The sequence below is a fragment of the Meles meles genome, chromosome 11, assembly GCF_922984935.1.
Source record: "Meles meles chromosome 11, mMelMel3.1 paternal haplotype, whole genome shotgun sequence".
Taxonomy (NCBI): Eukaryota; Metazoa; Chordata; class Mammalia; order Carnivora; family Mustelidae; genus Meles; species Meles meles.
The window spans coordinates 21,437,234-21,456,125 of NC_060076.1; the positions used below are offsets into that span (position 1 = coordinate 21,437,234).

The 18,892-nt window shown below is 44.0% G+C and overlaps 1 protein-coding gene across 4 annotated transcripts in view; it reads left to right on the forward strand.

Moving 5' to 3' along the window:
• SUSD1 (sushi domain containing 1) overlaps positions 1–18,371 on the forward strand; it is a 129,962-nt gene extending 111,591 nt beyond the window's left edge. The window contains exons 15-17 of one of the 4 annotated variants that reach the window (XM_046023878.1): positions 6,856–6,895; positions 16,272–16,365; positions 16,838–18,371. In XM_046023878.1, the coding sequence (XP_045879834.1) occupies positions 6,856–6,895; positions 16,272–16,365; positions 16,838–16,904 (201 nt within the window). In that variant the 3' untranslated portion in view covers positions 16,905–18,371. Of the gene's footprint in view, positions 1–6,855; positions 6,896–16,271; positions 16,366–16,696 lie in introns of all 4 variants that reach the window. The other 3 variants (XM_046023879.1, XM_046023876.1, XM_046023877.1) reach the window with 3 other exon arrangements.
• The last annotated feature ends 521 nt before the right edge of the window (positions 18,372–18,892 follow it).

An 18,892-nucleotide genomic window follows, 5' to 3' on the forward strand; every position in this document is an offset into this window, starting at 1 on the left:
GCGCTGCCCTATTTTCTGCTTTCTTGACTGCTTTGGTCACACCCACCTCTTCTCATCCTTAGAAAGCCTCCCTTATTCCAGGGGTGGTTCTTTCATGAGACCAGAACTGTGAAGTCATTGCATTGTGAGGAAAGATAGTGAGCTGGACAAGCAGGGTAGCAAGAGCTGAATCAGTGAGTTGGGTGAAAGATCTAGAAGAACCTTTGTGATGATTGCCCCAGGAGAACTCAAAGTATGATATAAATTCATATAGACTGGGAATGGAGACTAGAAAAAAATTATATTAATAGAAACATCACCTGACTGGTGAATTGAAGCCATCTTGAGTGTAGGGTTCCTTCCTTCCTTCCCAACCCAGGGCTTGAACTCACAACCCTGAAGTCAAGACCTGAGCTGAGATCAGCAGTCAGATGCTTAATTGACTGACCCAGCCAGGTGTCCCCATACCATATTTAAATTTTTTAAAAATATTTTATTTTTTTTTAAATTTATTTGACAGAGAGAAATCACAACTAGGCAGAGAGGCAGGCAGAGAGAGAGGAGGAAGCAGGCTCCCTGCAGAGCAGAGAGCCCGATGTGGGGCTCAATCCCAGCACCCTGGGATCATGACCTGAGCCGAAGGCAGAGGCTTTAACCCACTGAGCCACCCAGGCGCCCCCCCCATACCATATTTCAAACAGACACATACTCTGTTAAGTTCTGTGTAGGACACCAGTCTAACATGCCATTATCATGCTTGATGGTAAACCAGCTGTTACTTTTAAGAATATGTACAAGTAAAAAAAGAAAAGAATATGTACAAGTAGCAAAGAGATTTGGTAGTATTTTGTGACAAGAACGTAGGAATTAAGAATTGGCAGGCTAAGGATCTATAAAGAACTTCTCAAACTCAACACACACAAAACAGATAATCATATCAAAAAATGGGCAGAAGATATGAACAGACACTTCTCCAACGAAGACATATAAATGGCTATCAGACACATGAAAAAATGTTCATCATCACTAGCCATCAGGGAGATTCAAATTAAAACAACATTGAGATACCACCTGACACCAGTTAGAATGGCCAAAATTAGCAAGACAGGAAACAACGTGTGTTGGAGAGGATGTGGAGAAAGGGGAACCCTCTTACACTGTTGGTGGGAATGCAAGTTAGTGCAGCCACTTTGGAGAACAGTGTGGAGATTCCTGAAGAAATTAAGAATAGAGCTTCCCTATGACCCTGCAATTGCACTGCTGGGTATTTACCCCAAAGATACAGATGTAGTGAAAAAAGGGCCATCTGTACCCCAATGTTTATTGCAGCAATGGCTACAGTCGCCAAACTGTGGAAAGAACCAAGATGCCCTTCAACGGATGAATGGATAAGGAAGATGTGGTACATATATACAATGGAGTATTATGCCTCCATCAGAAAGGATGAATACCCAACTTTTGTAGCAATATAGATGGGACTGGAAGAGATTATGCTGAGCGAAATAAGTCAAGCAGAGAGAGTCAAGTATCATATGGTCTCACTTATTTGTGGAGCATAACAAATAACATGGAGGACATGGGGAGATGGAGAGGAGAGGGAGTTGAGGGAAACTGGAAGGGGAGATGAACCATGAGAGACTATGGACTCTGAAAAACAACCAGAGGGTTTTGAAGGGGCGGGGGGTTGGGAGGTTGAGGAACCAGGTGGTGGGTAATAGGGAGGGCACATACTGCATGGAGCACTGGGTGTGATGCCAAAACAATGAACACTGTTATGCTGTAAATAAACAAATAAAAAAAAATTAAATTAAAAAAAAAAAAAGAATTGGCAGGCTAAAGCCCAGAATATATTTCCCTGAACTTGTTTAAAAGGTGTTTTTGACTCAAACAGGGCCTTCTCGCTGGAGCTTAGCTGGAGATCCTGCCTTGGCATTTCTAGCCGCAGACCTAGCACTAGCTGTACAACATTAGTACAGTGTAGAGAGTGCCCAGAGAGCTGCCGTCCCAGATCGGGACTTTGGTCTAAGAGGTACATGAGGACACATGGGCTGCCATAACAAAATACCATAGGCTGGGTGACTTAAACCACAGAAATGTATTTGTCACAGCTTTGGAAGATGAGAAGTCTAAAATTAAGGTACCAGCTGACGTGGTTCCTTGGTAAGGCCCTCTTCTTGGCTTTCAGACAGCGGCCATCTTGCTGTGTCCTCACATGGTAGAAAGCGTGCAGTCCAGCTCTGGTCAGTCTTCTTCATCTTATATGGACACTGATCCCATCACGGAGTCCTTTCCCTCATGACCTCGTCTGGACCTCATTACTTTCCAAAGGCCCTACTCCCAAGTACCATCATACTGGGGGCTGGGTCTTCGATATATGAACTTTGGGTGACCCAAACATCCAATCCATAACACAGATAATTAAGTGAGAGGTTAGGATAAGAATCCTAGTTTATGGGAAAATTTTCTGTGATGTCGTGGATACTTCTTTTTCATATAGCTTAGCAGAACATGTGCTTGGTCTTTGGGAGGCTAAGGAGGCAAAGGGGTTGTGAAAAAATTTATATTGGGACTTGCAGTTTAGAATTTTTTTTTTTTTTTTTTTTTTTACTTCTCTTATGGGTTTCCAATCTATTAGTATCACGGTCATATTAAAATTAGTAGTGAACTATTTATTTTTCTTTTTTGAAGAGTTTTATGGAGCTACAGTTCACACACCATATTAATCAGCCATTTGAAGTATATAATTTATAGCATAAGGAATATCATTAATAATATGGTGATAGTGATATAATGGGACAGATGGCAGTTACCTTGGTGGTGAACATAGCATCTTTTATACACTTGTCAAATGACTAAGTTGTACACCTCAAACTAATGTAATTTATATGTCAACTATACCCATATAAAAAATTTTTTTAATAAAATGGTTAAGATGGTGAAAAAAAATTAAAAATGAAGTATACAGGGGCACCTGTGTGGCTCAGTCGGTTAAAGCCTCTGCCTTCAGCTCAGGTCATGATCTCAGGGTCCTGGGATCGAGCCCCGCATCGGGCTTTCTGCTCCATGGGGAGCCTGCTTCCTCCTCTCTCTCTCTGCCTGCCTCTCTGCCTTCTTGTGATCTCTGTCTGTCAAATAAATAAATAAAATCTTTGAAAAAAATGAAGAATACAATTTAGTGGTTTTTAGTGTATTCACAAAATGGCACAACCATTACCACCATTTAATTCCAGAGCCTCTAGTAGTGGTTTATTTTCAATTTTTATTTTTAATGGTGGTAAAATACGTATAACAAAATTACCATAGAAACAGTTTTTAGGTGTACAGTTTATTAGCGTTAAGTACATTCGTGTTGTTGTGCATGCTGTCTCCAGAACCCCTTTCATCTTGCCAAAATGAAACACTGTACCCATTGAACAGGGACTCTCTTCTCCCTGCCTCCCCCAAACCCTGGCAACTACTCTTCTAATTTGTCTCTGGGAATTCGACTACTCTGGGTACCTCATATAAGTAGAATCATACATTATTTGTCTTAATTCATTTAGCCTCATGTCCTCAAAGTTCACCCGTGGTGTAGCATTGTGTCAGGATTTCTTCCCTTTTTAATATTCTACTCTGTGTGTACACACCATTTTGTTTAGCCATTCATCTGTGGTTGGACACGTGGGTTGCTTCCATCTTCGGGCTATTTTGAATAAGGCTGCAATGAACGTGGGTGTACAGATATCTCTTTGAGTCCCCACTCTCAATTCTTTGGGGGCATTTACACTTGGAATCGTTGGATCCTGCGATCATTCTCTTTTTTTTTTTTTTTTTTTTTTTGAAGAACTGCCACACTAGTTTCCAGAGCAGCGGCACCATTTTACATTCCCACCGACAGTACACAAGGGTTCCATTTTCTCCACATCCTCCCCAAGACCCGCTGTTTTCTGTGTTGATAATGGGCCTTCTAATGGATATGAGATGGTATCTCTTTGTGGTTTTGGCTTCTGTTTCTCTAATGATTAGCAATGTTGAGTGTCTTTTCTTGTGCTTTCGACAACTTGTATATCCTCTTTGGGAAAATAGTTATTCAAGTCCTTTGCCCATTTTGGCATGGAGTTATTTACTTCTTTGTTCCGGTGTTAGGAATTCTCTCTCTCTATTCTGGATATTAATGCCTTAAGAGGTGTGCAGTGTGTAGATATTTTCTTCCGTTCCGTGGGTTGCCTTTTTTACTGTCGATAAATGTCCTTTGATGTACAAAAGTTCCTAATTTTTTTTAACATTCCAACATCTTTGTTTTTTAATTCCAGTATAATTAACATATAGTGTTATATTAGTTTCAAGTGTACAGTATAGTGATTTAACAATTCTGTATATTACTCAGTGCTCATTGTGATACATGCCCTCTTAATTCACTTCATTTATTTCACTCATCTCCCCACTCACCTCCCCTCTGGCAACCACCAGTTTGTTCTCTATATTTAAGAGTCTGGTTTGTTGTTGTTGTTTCTTTTTTAAAATTTATTTCTTAAATACCACAGACGAGTGAAATCATATGGTCTTTGTCTTTCTCTGATTCATTTCACTTAGCCTTATATCTTCTAGGTCCATTCATGTCATTGCAAATGGCAAGAGGTCATTCCTTTTTATGGCTCAGTAATATTCCATTGTGTATATATACACCACATCTTCTCTATCCATTCATCTATCCGTGGACACTTGAATTGCTTCCATATCTTGGCTATTGTAGATAATGGTGCAGTAAAGATAGTGCTGTGTATCTTTCCAATTTAGTGTTTCCCTCTTCTTTGGATAAACATCCAGTAGTGACATTACTGGTTAGTTCTATTTTTAATTTTTTGAGGACCCTGCATACTGTTCTCCACAGTGGCCACACCGGTTTGCATCCCACTAACGGTACACAGACATTCTTTTTGCTTCACATCCTCAGAAGTTTTTAATTTTGATGAAGTCCAGTATGTCTCTTTTTCCTTTTGCTGCTCATGCCTTTGATGTCCTATCCAAAAAATCATCTCTAAATCCAATTTGCTGATGCCTTTTCTCTACGTTTTCTTCTGTTCTGAGTCTTATATTTGAATCTGATCCATTTTGAGTTAGTTTTTGTGTGTGGTGTTAGGTCGGGGTCCCCCTTCGTCCTTTTGGATATGGATATCTAGTTTTCCCGGCACAATTTGCTGAAAAGATTTCCTTTTCTCATGGAATGTTCTTGGCCTCCCTTGTCGAAAATTATTTGACACATGCAGGAGTTGATCCCTGGACTCCGTTCTACTGTATTGGTCCGTATGTCTGTCTTAATGGCAGCACCACCTGGTTTTGATTACTTCAGCTTTGTAGTAAAATTGGACACCACAAACTTTGTTTTCTGGTTCTCCCAGTTTGTCTTTCCTTCTGTGTATCTGTCCCAGTAAATAGCATCACCATGTTCCCAGGTGCTAAGACAGAAATCAAGGAATTATTCTTGTCTCCTCCCTCTTTATCTTCTTGTCTAGTGCACATCAAATTTTGTCAATTCTATCACCTTCATAACTGTGTAAAATCATCCTTTCTTCTCCTTCTTCCTTAACCATGTTTAACCTTTGGCATCTCTTGCCTGAACATCAACTTTCTTTCTTTCTTTTCTTTTTTTTTTTTTTTGAACATTAATTTTCTAACTCGTCTTCCTATATCTTATTCTGTCTCTTTGCTCCATACAAAGGGTCTTAAAAGGTAAATCTGGTTATGACACTCTATTTTTTTTTAAGATTTTATTTATTTATTTGACAGAGAGAGAGATCACAAGTAGGCAGAGAGGCAGGCAGAGAGAGAGGAGGAAGCAGGCTCCCCACGGAGCAGAGAGCCCGACGTGGGGGTTGATCCCAGGACCCCGAGATCATGACCCGAGCCGAAGGCAGTGGCCCAATCCACCGAGCCACCCAGGCGCCCCATGACACTCTATTTTAATGTGCTTCTTTCTTCACCTGGCCCATCAGTTTCCCTCCTTTAGTACAGTCAGTTCCGTAGTGGCTGCCCAACTACTTGAGGTCCCTTTCACTGGTTATTTTTGCCTATGATTTTCCACTCGATGCCCTTGAGGCACTTAGCTCCCAGGCAAAATTTAGTCACATTCAAGAGCTTCAGCCATTTCAAGCTTTCCCCAGCATTTTTCAGGGTAAACCTCTTTTTTTTTTCAATTTTTAATAAAACCAGACTACCCAAGGTGTTCACTTGAAAGAGAGTCTCCTTTTGAAGTTGGAGAGATCTTTCCTGACCCCTGCTATTTAGTTTCCTCCGGGGAACATTTTGCTGAGTAATCCCAGTGTTCCTAACAGACAAGTATGCATAGAAGAGCTGGGGGAGAAGGAAAGAAGGTATCTCATTTCAGTGAGTCTGTAGGTGTTGCCAGATAAGTATCATCTAGACAGGTAAAGTATTATTTACGAAGGCTTCCCATAGCCTTGCCTATCGCGTGCATCGCTGTCACTGTCACGGGGATGGGACCTCACATGGATGGGACGTCATGGATGGGACTTGGGAGGGGATCTCAGAATCTTTTTCAACATCCTTTGTAGGCAGTCCGTGCCAGTTGCTCGGAGCTGACAAGGAGAATGAAACTCATGGCCATTTCTGTTGTTTACCTATAGTGTATGCTTTCTGAGATCGGTTGAAAAGCTGCAGAATTGATCCCTAGGGTCACTTCTGTCACTGCTACCCATGCCAATCCCTCCAATGCTTAGTCACCACATGGCTCAATTATAACATGTTAGAGCTAGACGAGGATATTTTAATCCAAATTAAGAGAAAAAAAATCCACTAAACTTTCTGGGCTGCAGTGTATTATTTCAGCTGATGTTCTGTGCTGCCTCGTTAAATGCGTCGCTGTGTTTCTCTTTATAGGTGAGAAGATGCTCCTGTGCGGTTTGGGCTCAAGTGAAAGGTAAAGCCATTTTCTGCCTAAGCATCCTGTCCTTCCTTCTCCTCTCCAGTCTGCAGCATCAAGTTTATGTTAATGAGATTTCTTTTTAAGTCGTCACAGGTGACAGAAACCCATCTCATACAAGTTTAAGCAAAAATCCATAGCTGAAAAGGATAGGGGGTGGGGAGCTTATAGGCCTGGCCCCAGAGGGACATCACCAGGAATCCAGGAACTGACACTTGGGACTTGACACCATGAGTGGAACACTCTGCCTTTGTGTCTGCTCTCAGCTTCTGAGTTGGCTTCATTTTCTTCTACAATAAGCCTTGTGAGGGAGAGGGATGGCCACCAGCTGCCCAGTTTAGCAACTTCAGTGGGAACAGAAGGTTTTTCAATTCAGGGAGAGAATCTTTCCTCCTAGATTAAGTGACCGTCTGTGGGATGACGAGTACCCCTCCTAGGGTATTCTAGAGGCACTACGAACAGCCTACCTTGGATTTGGGGCTTACTCATATGGCTGGTTGAGGGCAAATCAGTGTGATTGACAGCCTCCCCAGGATTGCATCGAGAGGTGGACACGATCCCCATCAGGAAAAGAGGAGCAGAAAAACACGTTGGCAGACCAATTCGAAGAGCCACAACAGTCCACTACTCTCAGCCGTTTATCTGCTTAGCATGGGCACACCCATACATGTATACTTTTCTAAGAAAGTTTTATTTATTTATTTTGGAGAGAGGGAAAGAGTGAGAGAGAGAGGGTGCGGGGGTGGAGAGGGGTGGAGGGAGACAGAGAGCATCCTAAGCAGACTCCACGCTGAGTTGGGAGCCTGACATGGATCTCCATCCCAGAACCCCGAGATCAAGACCCCAGATGAAACCAAGAGTTGGGTGCCCAACCGACTATACCACCCAGGCTTCCCCACATACACTTTTAGGAAAAACACCCCCCATTATGGGAAAATTATCCTCTGAACAACCAGAAGTGGAACTCAGTTGGAAGACAACTCAAAGATGGGTCTGTTACCGCATCCAGCTCCATGACCAGGGTTGTTGGTGTTATCCATTCCTCTTGATCCTATGCAGGTGGACTTCTCACGATCCGCTAGCAATCGGTAACTAAGTGCCAAATGTAAGCATTCTCAAACCACAGTTTGTAATGTGAAAGGGGAGACTGGATAAGCACACCAGTTAGAAAGGAAGAAAAGATAGTGCGGTGCATTAAACAGGGGGCCCAGAACAATGACTACATCCTGTTGGATGGGAAGAACAAGCATCCCCTGGCTGGTGGCGAGTGAGTCACTTGGTCACTTAGTTGGGCCGCCTCAGTCTTTTCCTGGGAAAGTGCCCTATCCCTTTCCTCCAAAGCTGTCTGTGCATAAGATGCAGCAGGGAGGAGGTCGGCTGAGTGCTTCTTCCTCGCCTGGGCAGTTGTCCAGGGGGAGGAGAACTGCCTCAGGGATTGAGCAATCGTGGCTTGGTGTTTGCCAGACGTGGGATTTCCCTGGCAGTACATTTCTTTCAACCAACAGGCAACCAGCCAGTGGATTTGATTCCCAGGAATTCCGTGAGTTTGTAGCTAAGACCAGAAATCTTGTCAAGTTTATGACCTTTGCATCTGGACCTTTTCTTTGTGGTTTATGAGTCCTAGCAACAGCCTGAGGAATTTTGCTCTTAGCTTGGAGTATCAGTTTAACCCGTTACATCCTGCCCCTTACCTCAGAGCAGCGTGAAACAATAGGCTGCTGTGGTGAGGAAGTGCCCACATAACCCTGCTTCCAGAAGGATTCCAACAAAGGGCACTTTACAATGGGGGATCTGTTACCTTGTCAGTAGAGGGTGCTCGGCAGGAAATGATTGGGAGGGACCTGGAGAATTAAGCTTCCTTCATTTGTCTGCTTGTCTTCTAATCTTATTTCCCATCTTTTTATCTCTACTCACTCCAACTTCAATAATAGCAGAGGACGTGGCTTTTCTACTGGGCAAGGCACATTACCTGACCATCAGCCATCTTGGATTGTGGTTGCCAGGCGGCGAGGGTCTCCCCCATCCCTCCCCTCTACTTTCTTGAGATATAACTTATATAACATTGAGTTTAATCTGTACAGTGTGATGATTTGGTTTGTATTGAAAAATCATGACCAAAATAAGGTTAGTTAATATCTCCATCACCTCACATAATTACTGGGTATCTATTTGTGTATGTGTGAACACTTAAGATCTACTCTCTTAGGAACTTTCAGTCCTATAATACAGTATTGTTAAGTATAGTTACCATGTTGAATATTAGATCCCCAGTACTTGTTCATTTTATAATTGGAAGTTTGCACCCCTTGGCCAAATCTCCCCATTTCTCTCCACGCCCCCAGACCCTGGCAACTACCATTCTACTCTCCATTTCTATACAGAGTTCAGCCTTTTGAGATTCCATGTATAACTATGATCATATAGTATTTGCCTCTCTCTGTCTGACTTATTTTACTTAGCATAATCGCTGAGGGTCTTCCTTCCAAGAGGTTTGTGCTGTTACACTAATGTGTGCAGATAGGCCAAGCTTCCTGTCTTGGAATTTAAGTGAAGGCCACAAGAAACAACCACATGTTCCAATATTTGGACATTTTTCAGCCAATGCATTCCCTAAGGCTCTAAGGGTGGGAATGCAGTTTCTACACAGAAAAGAGGTGCTTTTGTCAGAAGAATGGAATGTGCAAGCCTCCTGGACAGACACAGAAAGAGCTTCTAGAATCCACTGGTCTCAGGAGCTGTTTGATATGATCAGAAAACATTCTAACTGGTGGAAGAAATTGCCAAAGAGCTGGCTACTATGATAAAATTAACAGGAAGGATTTTGCTTTGGACACATCTAAGTGGCTTTTGGTAGTGCCTTCTTTACCCTCCTCAGCCCAAGAACCAGTGTTGAAAGAGAGCTCAAACTTTGCTTTCAAACTATTGGAAGGCTCTAGAGATACTGGAGAAGCCCACTGTTTTTCAAAATGCTGAAGGCAGTTCTGACATACCTATCCACCTGTTGTGCACTCGCCTCTGGTAGTCCCCCTTTGCAGAAATGTTGGAGACTGCCATTTCAGAAAGTAATTTGGAGAGAACTAGGATCCAGATTAGTCCTGAACTTGTTCCAGTTCATCCATGCCAAGCACCTGCCCCATTCTCACCTTTGCCCAGTGACGAATTCTGTTATTTACCTTATGGAGATTGCCCCTAGCAGATCTTTGTGATGACTACCAGGAACCAGCAGTTGGTTTGAGGGGAAAGGCAAAGGGCTGGACTTCCTTGCTTGAGCCTTGCTACTCCTCAGCCAAGTGTCTTTGAAATTGCATTTAACTTGGCTGGTTCTCAGCTGCCTCTTACCTAGATCTCTCAGATCCCTTCTAGCCACAAAGTACTGACTCTGATTTCTTGAGTCACAAGGGAAGGTCAGTTGATGTATGTGAGATGATCACAAACTGTTTTCACAGAACACTCTTCCATCATAGGGGTCAAACCCCTGACTCATTAGTGACTGCTCCCCTTTCCCTTTCAGCCCACATTTTACACCTAGGATATGCGCATCTCATGTCTGGGTTCACGCCCTGAGCACAGGCCTTTATATCTGTAGCACAGACAACTGGAAGAGCCTCCTTTTTTCTCTCCTACCACGGTGTTCAGGGGCTCCTTCTTTACTCCAGCCTACACGTCTGACTCATATTTCTAAACTGCAGCATTGATTTGGTTATTTCTCCTGATGGTTTTTCCCAAAGTTCTCCGTTACATTTTAGACTGGCTTCTAAGGCCTCAGTCTAACACCAGCATACCCTTCTAGTTGCCTCTCATCTTCTCCATTCAAAGTGATGTGTCTGATCTTCTCTGGTTATGGTCTTTTCTTACTTTCCTTAATGTCTTTGTTCATACAGTTACTATTTATTTCTACCCGGATTGCCCTATAGCCTTCCTGTAATCTCTGTTTATTAGCTTATTATAATTCCACCTGTTTGTCAAGGTTAAAATCAAATGCAGTGTCCTCTCTGAAGCCTTTTTTATTTCTTCCATGGGGCAGGATCTCTCTTTCTCCCTCCCTCTCTCTAGCCATTCTGCCATACTCTAGAGCAACTGGTGCACTTATCTTTTCTTAGTAGATTTCATACTGCTGAGGGAGAGCACTTGAAGAATGGGACCAGGGCTTGGCACACACCGGTGCCTAATCAGAATTTAATGAATTGAGTTGGAGGATTACTGGTCAACCAGCAGTAGGGTCGGGTGAAAAATGAAGCACAGTAAGTGCAACATTTAAGTGAGGCAGAGAAGATGTACATCAAGATATAGCCTAGTGTGTATGTGTTTGTGTAGGCTGTGCACCTGTATGTACACACACAGACACAAACATGCACACGCATACTTCAAATCTTCATCATTGTGGTTGGGAGGATTACAATGTGGCCTCACAAATTCCTGGCCACTGGTACACACCCACCTCCTCTCAGTTACTCATTCAAAGGCTATTCCAAGTGTTGCTGAGAAAGGATTCAAAGATGTAATTAAGGTCCCAAGGAGGGAGATTGTCCAGATGCATCTGACCCTCACATGAGCCCTTTAAATCTGGATCTTGAGGTCAGAAACAGGAGATTGGAACTTCAAAGGGCGAGATGGGTCTGACATAAATAAAGGTTTCTCCTGCTGTCTTCAAAGGTGGAAAGAACCACATGGCAGGAATGTGGTTGGCCAGTTGGAGCTGAGTGGCTGATGGCTGGCCACCAGTAAGAATATGGGGACCTCAGTCCTGCAACTGCAAAGGATTTGGAAGCAGATTCTTCCCCCAGAGGGTCCAGAAGGGAATGCAGCCCTCTTGACATACTGATTTCAGCCTTGGAAGACGCTGAATAGAGGACCCACTCGCAATGTGCCAGAACTGCGGCCCGCAGAACTGCGAGGTTATGAGTGGGGGCCAGCTGCTAAGTTTATGGTGATTTGTTAGGCTGCAATAGAAAATGAATTTTAAAATGTTGCTGATTCGTCAGGTGTTCTGTATCTCTAAATTAATTTCCTGCTTTGATCTCCTTTGTCACCTCCCACTCTGCATAGAACTCAAGTGAGGAGACCTCAGGCTAGCAGAGAGGACTTTAACACGCTAACTAAACATCGTGGTGCAAATTCTTTGTACCTTTTGGAGAACAGGATTATTGCTTTCAGGAAATGACCCTGCTCATATAAATTCATGAAAAAATGTCCATAGCTACAAGACATTCTCAAGCTGTCCAGAAGCTTGAGGGTGGGCATGGAGTCTTTCTAACTTTCTCTTCAGCACCTGTGATGTTTGCATTAGTGGAAGAGTTCAAAGCGAAGCCCAGAGAAGCCCTGTCATGCCTCATGAACCCTGTACCTCCTCTGGGAGCTACCCTGAAGAGAGTGGCAGCATTTAACCTAATGGATTTACTCTCTCCAAGAATGAGTCACTGCGAATCTGATTTAACACATGATTCACTCGAGTTTCCAAAAGAATATTCTACAAGTGACTCAGAAGAAAAATAAGCACGAATTTATGGCATGAAACCATGAGAGGGTGGGTAACCAGAAGATGGCAAAGCTCAAAAAAATGTAATTTGAATTGGCCAGCTGTAAATTTTCTCGGTGAGGAATTAACTGGGAAAGTCCCTAAAGAAATCTTGTGTGGCTACGCTGTGAGGGCTCTGGGTTGCACTGACTCGATTTTCAAAGAGCACATACACAGAGTAGACCAAGAGACCTATACCAGCAAGAATCATACCTGGAGCCAAAACTCCCTGGAGCCATGTTATGCAGAATTTAAAAAACTTTTTTTTCCCCAATATTTATGTCCATAGTAAGGGATAGTTGTGTGGGCCCATTGCTTCGGGTGAATGTGTCCTGCTGGTGGATGGTCAAGAGAAAGTCAGGTCCATCAACTCCTACTTTGTTTCTGTCTTGTTGGTTTGTGAGGGGACATTTTAAAAGCAAGAGAAGAGCTAACTGATTCACATAAATGAAAGCCTTCTGATCCAGATGAAGCACATTCTAGCAGGTTCTTAAATGTGCAAGTGAGATGGAGAACCACAGCAGGTGATCTTTAGGAAAAGTTGGAGAGCAAAGTCGAGTCAAACAGAGATGAGCAGAGAACAGGGAACTTCATATGAGCAAGACAGAGCTCGCAAAGTGTAGTTGATGATAACTTGAAGTCAAGGCCAGGCAAGATCTTTTAGCAGGTGGCTCTGTGGTAGAAATAGCAGCAGATCCCATGATTGGAGCATTAGGGTTTCTGCATTAGTAAATACAGTTAGACAATTCGTACCTGCTTGAGATAAATATTTTAGATAAGGATTCACTTACCCTTTGTTCTAACTCCTTTAGGTTTCCATTTAAGTCTTTAATCTGTATCGATTTTATTTATATTTATATATAGTATTTTATTTATATTATATAGATTTAAAAATAGTAAAAGCTCTGACAATCAAAATCACTGTATTCTTTTTTTTTTTAATCACTGTATTCTAAACGGTCAGCCAGTTTTCTCAACATGATTTCTGAATAATATACCATTTCCCCCAATGACTTGAACCAGTAACAAAACACCAATAACGAACCATAGCTAACATTTGCCAGTTGCCTACTGTGTTTCGGGCACAGTTTTAACATGACTTATCTCATGCATTTCTCATAATAACCCTATAAGGGGGTACTATTATTATCATTCCCATGTTAACTAGATCAATCCTCAGTGGGGAAATCGAGACCCAGAGTGGCTGAAAAACGTGTCCAGAGTCCATAGTTAGGGTGTTCAAATACAGACTTGGACAACCTGACTTGGAAATTATTTGATACACATGGGTTTGTTTCTACACTATTCTGTCCCCGTGTTCATTCTTCTGCTGACCCTGCACTGTTTTAATAGGTAGTCATTCAAGTCACTCCCTGAATTTTTTTTCTCTGCTGCTTTGTGGTTTAACCACAGCTCCTTCTTCCCATTCTGTAGTATGGTTTTTTAAAATATCAAAGCCTTTTTCTTCTGAAAAAGGTAGCCAAACGATATCAGCCATGTTTTTTCTGGAAGGTCTCTTTATTGACAAGGTAATGGGTTTTGCAGAGCCTTTTAGCAAGAAATGTATTCTGTGACCGCTTTTGCTGGAGCCACTATCCTGTGAGAGAATAGAACCACACTGCTCTTAACCTGGCTGTGGAGATTGTACCCATCCATACAACTCTGCAGTGACGGGAAGTTTTAAAGCGGCATTGTCCAATATGGCAGCAACCAGCCACGTGGGGCTATTGGGCGCTTGAAATGCATAGTTGAAATTGAGCACTTGAGATGATATGATTGAGAAACAGAATTTTTAATTTAATTGGAACTGATTTAGGTTTCTTTTTTTTTATTATTATTATTTTTGACAGAGAGAGAGATCACAAGTAGGGAGAGAAGCAGGCTCCCTGTGAGCAGAGGGCTGGATGCGGGGCTTGATCCCAGGACCCTGGGATCATGACCTGAGCCGAAGGCAGAGGCTTAACCTACTGAGCCACCCAGGTGCCCCTGAAACTAATTTAGGTTTCAACAGCCACACTGCAGCCAGTGGCTACGGTATTGGAGAGCGCAGATTTGGTGATGAGAGAGTCAGGGAGGAGGGACTGTTCTTGGATGAGCCTCGCTTGCTGCCGGGGAAGTGAATCTTCTATGTTTTGAGGGTCTCACGTCCAGGGGCTGCTATTTTCCCCCTCAGTCCCCTCCTTGTTACTTAGCAGACCTTTATTTTTGCTGGTTTGCAGCTCTTCCCAGGCAGCACTTGATGGCCCAGAGGACAGACTAAGTGTATGCCTGGGCATCAGTAAAAGGAGGGTAATGAAAAGGGAAATAATTTGATATCCCAACAGTGAGAACCATAGCAAATCATCTGGCAGAATTTGGACTTAGTTGCACTTTCTTACATTTCTTCCATGGCGAGGTGGTGTTTCTTTTTTTAATTCTGTGTATGCACCATCAGCCCCCAAGATCTTTCCAATGTCTGCCGCACCATTGCATGCGGACTTTTGTTCTTTTAAAGAGGAACTTGAACTGCTACAGTCCGAGGCCCCACCATCATCAGCCTGTGCCCCAAAGAGCAGGGCTTGCACCCTGGACTTCTGAAGGGGAGTGTGGCCTGCTCTGCTGTAGACAGAACTGGATTCAGAGTTGCACTGGGAAAGCTCGGTGTTGTGGTTAAAAAGCCAAGATGCTGGAGCCAGACAGCTCGGGTTTGGATCCTGACTCTTGTAGATTAGCTGTGTGCTCTTGGACAAGTGAACCATGCCATGCCTCAGTCTCTCGTCTGTAAAATGGGAATAATAATAGTACTCAGTGTCTTATTATGATGCTAGGCACTATTATTGTAATACGTGGTACTATTATTATGGTACTCCCTAGATGGTCAGGAGAAGTCATTAGGACAGTGTTTGGCCTACCATAAGTGCTCAATCAGTTGTTTGCACATTAAAATGAGCCCTTTGGTGTAGAACAGGATGCTCTGATTCAGTCACTTGGCCCAAACAGGCCACTCAACTGTGGGTGTTCTTCAGTGTGTAGCAAAGGGTCTCCCTGCAGTTGACATATGATAAACCCCAAATAGAACATTCGTATGTCTTTCAGAAAACTCCTACAGTAATTTTCTTTTTTTAAAAAAAGATTTTATTAATTTATTAGAGAAAGAGAGAGGGTGTGCAGGCACATGCACAAGCCAGAGGGAGGGGGAGAAGCAGACTCCCCACTGAGCAGGGAGCCTGATGCGGGGCTCGATCCCAGGACCCTGGAACCATGACCTGAGCCAAAGACAGATGCTTAACTGGCTGAGCCACCCAGGCGCCCTACATTTATTTTCTTACTTTAGCCTCATGACAACCTGCTGGGCTGAGCAGGAAGGTACTATCTTTGTTGGTGTGTCGGGAAAACGACAGATGACCCCATCCATCAGACAGACTCATTTGCTATATTTGACCATGGGAGCCACCTGTCATTTCTGAAGCAAAATTCCATATGATGTCAGAGTGACTTCTTCCTTAGTGCAAAGGAAAACTTCCCAGAAACACTCTCAGGTGCAGTTGACTGAGAGAGGACCAATACAAACAACACAGTCCGCTGTATTTGTATGCACGGGAAGATGAGCTTTTTTATTTTTTTTTAAATCCCCTGTGACTTGAATGTGGCCTGGTTTTTCCATTTCCTTTTTCAGAAATACCCTGGGACTGTGTTTTCCTTAGGCCTACACCATATGGGCCGACTCAGGGGGTGCAGAGGCGCTCTGGGCCTTCTTGGGATAGCTTGTGAAATGGGGCCAAGCTCTGGGTTAGCACGGAGTGAGCGCAGGTGCCCACGTACCTCCCAGGGGGGCCGTGACTTCGTGCTGTGGGCTCAGTGTGTGGTTTTGTCCTGCAGATTCGTCCTTCATGCCGCAGCAGATGGTGGCCGTCGGGCTGGGCTCCATGGCTGTTGTGGTTGTTCTCGCATTCCTCTCCTTCTCAGCCGTGTGGTATGTGAGACTGTCATTTTTGAGAAGTGAGTGGAATGGCGGAAGGATGGGGTTGGAGTCTTGAAGAACAGCTGGGCTTGAGGAGGGTCAAAGGGGCGGTGGGTGGAGGTGGTTAGGTAAGAGGCTTGAGTAGCTCCGTGCCTCAGGGCAGGGAGGGGATGCCCTTCTGGTGCAGAAAAGAAGCAGGGCCAGTGATGGCTGTGGGTGCTACTCACGGAGTGGTGGCTGGTCCCCCACGCTGCTTCCCATGAGGGTACAAGAGCCGCACGTACAGGTGCGCCAAGGGAAAACCCAAGTGTGTCATTGGACCCCTTTCCTCCTCCACGTCTAGATTGCAGATGGGTGCTACATGCGGAGGAGGCAGCGCCGCTGAGGCAGGTGCTAGGACAACTTCTCAGGTGCTTGCCTACGCAGAGGCCCCGTGGGGCTTCCGTCCAGGTGTGTGTGGTTCTGCAACTTTTTCCATTCCCAGCTTGGCCCCATTTCTGGATTCAAGATGGCGAATACCTCTGTGGAACCTCCCGAGTGAAGGAAGCTAAGAAATCGCTGACATCTTCTCTGCTCGCTACACAACCAGTTGTGTGTCTGTGAACTTGAGACCCTTGATAGACAACGTGGTATTGACCACAGGCTACGGGTCATGTGGGCTGGACGTCTGTCTTCGTCTGAGTCTTCCCGAGAGTCAGCTCTTCTGGACGTTGAATGCAGGACGGTCTCTGCACCTTTATAGCAACTAATTTGGAATCCATCTTTCTACAACGAGCGGTGAGATGGACTTAAGTTCGGTATAGAATTTCCCTTTATGAAGGAGGTCATTGAAAAGGATAGAGATCATGGACAGAGGCAACCTGTCAAACATTTCAGAAGCAACCCCTTTCCTACAGTTAATTGACATACTAACAGAAGTATGCTAACCTGGCTGCTCCAGCAAGTTCTCTGCGATGGCTGTGAGGCAGCGGAGCTTTGATACAGAACCATGGGTCTCACAGGTGTTCAAAACCCATGTTAGCATTCCAATAAAAATATCCTGTTAATTTCAGCCGTTCTTCTCTTCCACACCAAAATTTATAGCAGTCTTGCCTGACTTTTTTTTATTACTCTCTCTTAAAAATGCCCTGTGGCTTCCTTTAGATCAGGTGCTCATGTAGTAACAGTGTGCTGAAACACTGTCAAGCCCATGGCCGTCGTCCACGTGTTTACAGGGAAGGGGAAAGACTGTGCGTGATGGGACCTTCCCCTTTACCTACAGCCTCAGTAACTATGACTGTTACTGAGCCATGACACATGAATCATGTGCCACGTGACATGAACTATGACACATTAGATATCAGCGGTCCAGGGCCCCACTGACTTGCTGAATTTGCAAGTGGAACACGTTAGGTTGGACTTTTAAACCCTGAGTTGGTGTTCTTTAGCTTTCTTCCCTAACCGATGGCGTAATTCCAGGGCTCACAAAGAAATGAATGGAGCAGAGGCATGTGACTTCCCTAAGCAACAATGGTATTCTCCCTCTTCTTCGAGGCCTGGAGGATAACAAGCACGGGAGAGACAGGCAGGGGACAGTTCTGGTATACAACCTCAGGGTACTGTGTAAATGAACGCGGCCCTGGAATTGTGCAGGGTTGCAGTCCTGCAGAAGAGGGACAGTGCTCCTGACGGGGTGGGCTGCTGTGTTCTCTCTCCGCTAGCTCACTGGGCGTTGGTGAGGGTCGGATCCGGGTGGTCTGGGCTGGTGGGTAGAGGAGGAAATGAGAGGAACAATAGAAACAAGTGGAAATTATCTGCGGAGCTGCTGTGCCTGGGGAGACCTGGTTCTAAGTATATGCCTCAACTGGGAAGAGTCAGAGAGAGGGAAGCCCTATCCTGACACTCGGGTGCTCAGGAACAGCCGGCAGCCCCGGCAGCTTTAGGCAGTATTCGGAATAATTGTCCTTTGTCCTCTAATGTACTACCTTGGACTATAACCTAGGATCAGCATTTATTTTTTTATTAATTTTTAAATTTTTTATTAACATATAATGTATTATTAGCCCCAGGGGTACAGGTCTGTGAATCATCAGGCTTACACACTTCACAGCACTCCCCATAACACATACCCTCCCCAATGTCCATAACCCCACCACCCTCTCCCGATCCCCCTCCCCCCGGCAACCCTCAGTTTGTTTTGTGAGATTAAGAGTCTCTTATGGTTTGTCTCCCTCCCGATCCCATCTTGTTTCATTTAATCTTTTCCTACCCCTCAAACCTCCCATGTTGCATCTCCACGTCCTCATATCAGGGAGATCATATGATAGTTGTCTTTCTCCGATTGACTTATTTCACTAAGCATGATACCCTCTAGTTCCATCCACGTTGTCGCAAATGGCAAGATTTCATTTCTTTTGATGGCTGCATAGTATTCCATTGTATACATATACCACCTCTTTTTTATGGGATCAGCATTTAGAACCTTCCCTGCTCTCATCTTCGGTGGCTTACAGAGTAGAGCTCTCAGAAGACTAATACAAATAGCTTTCTACTTTTAATT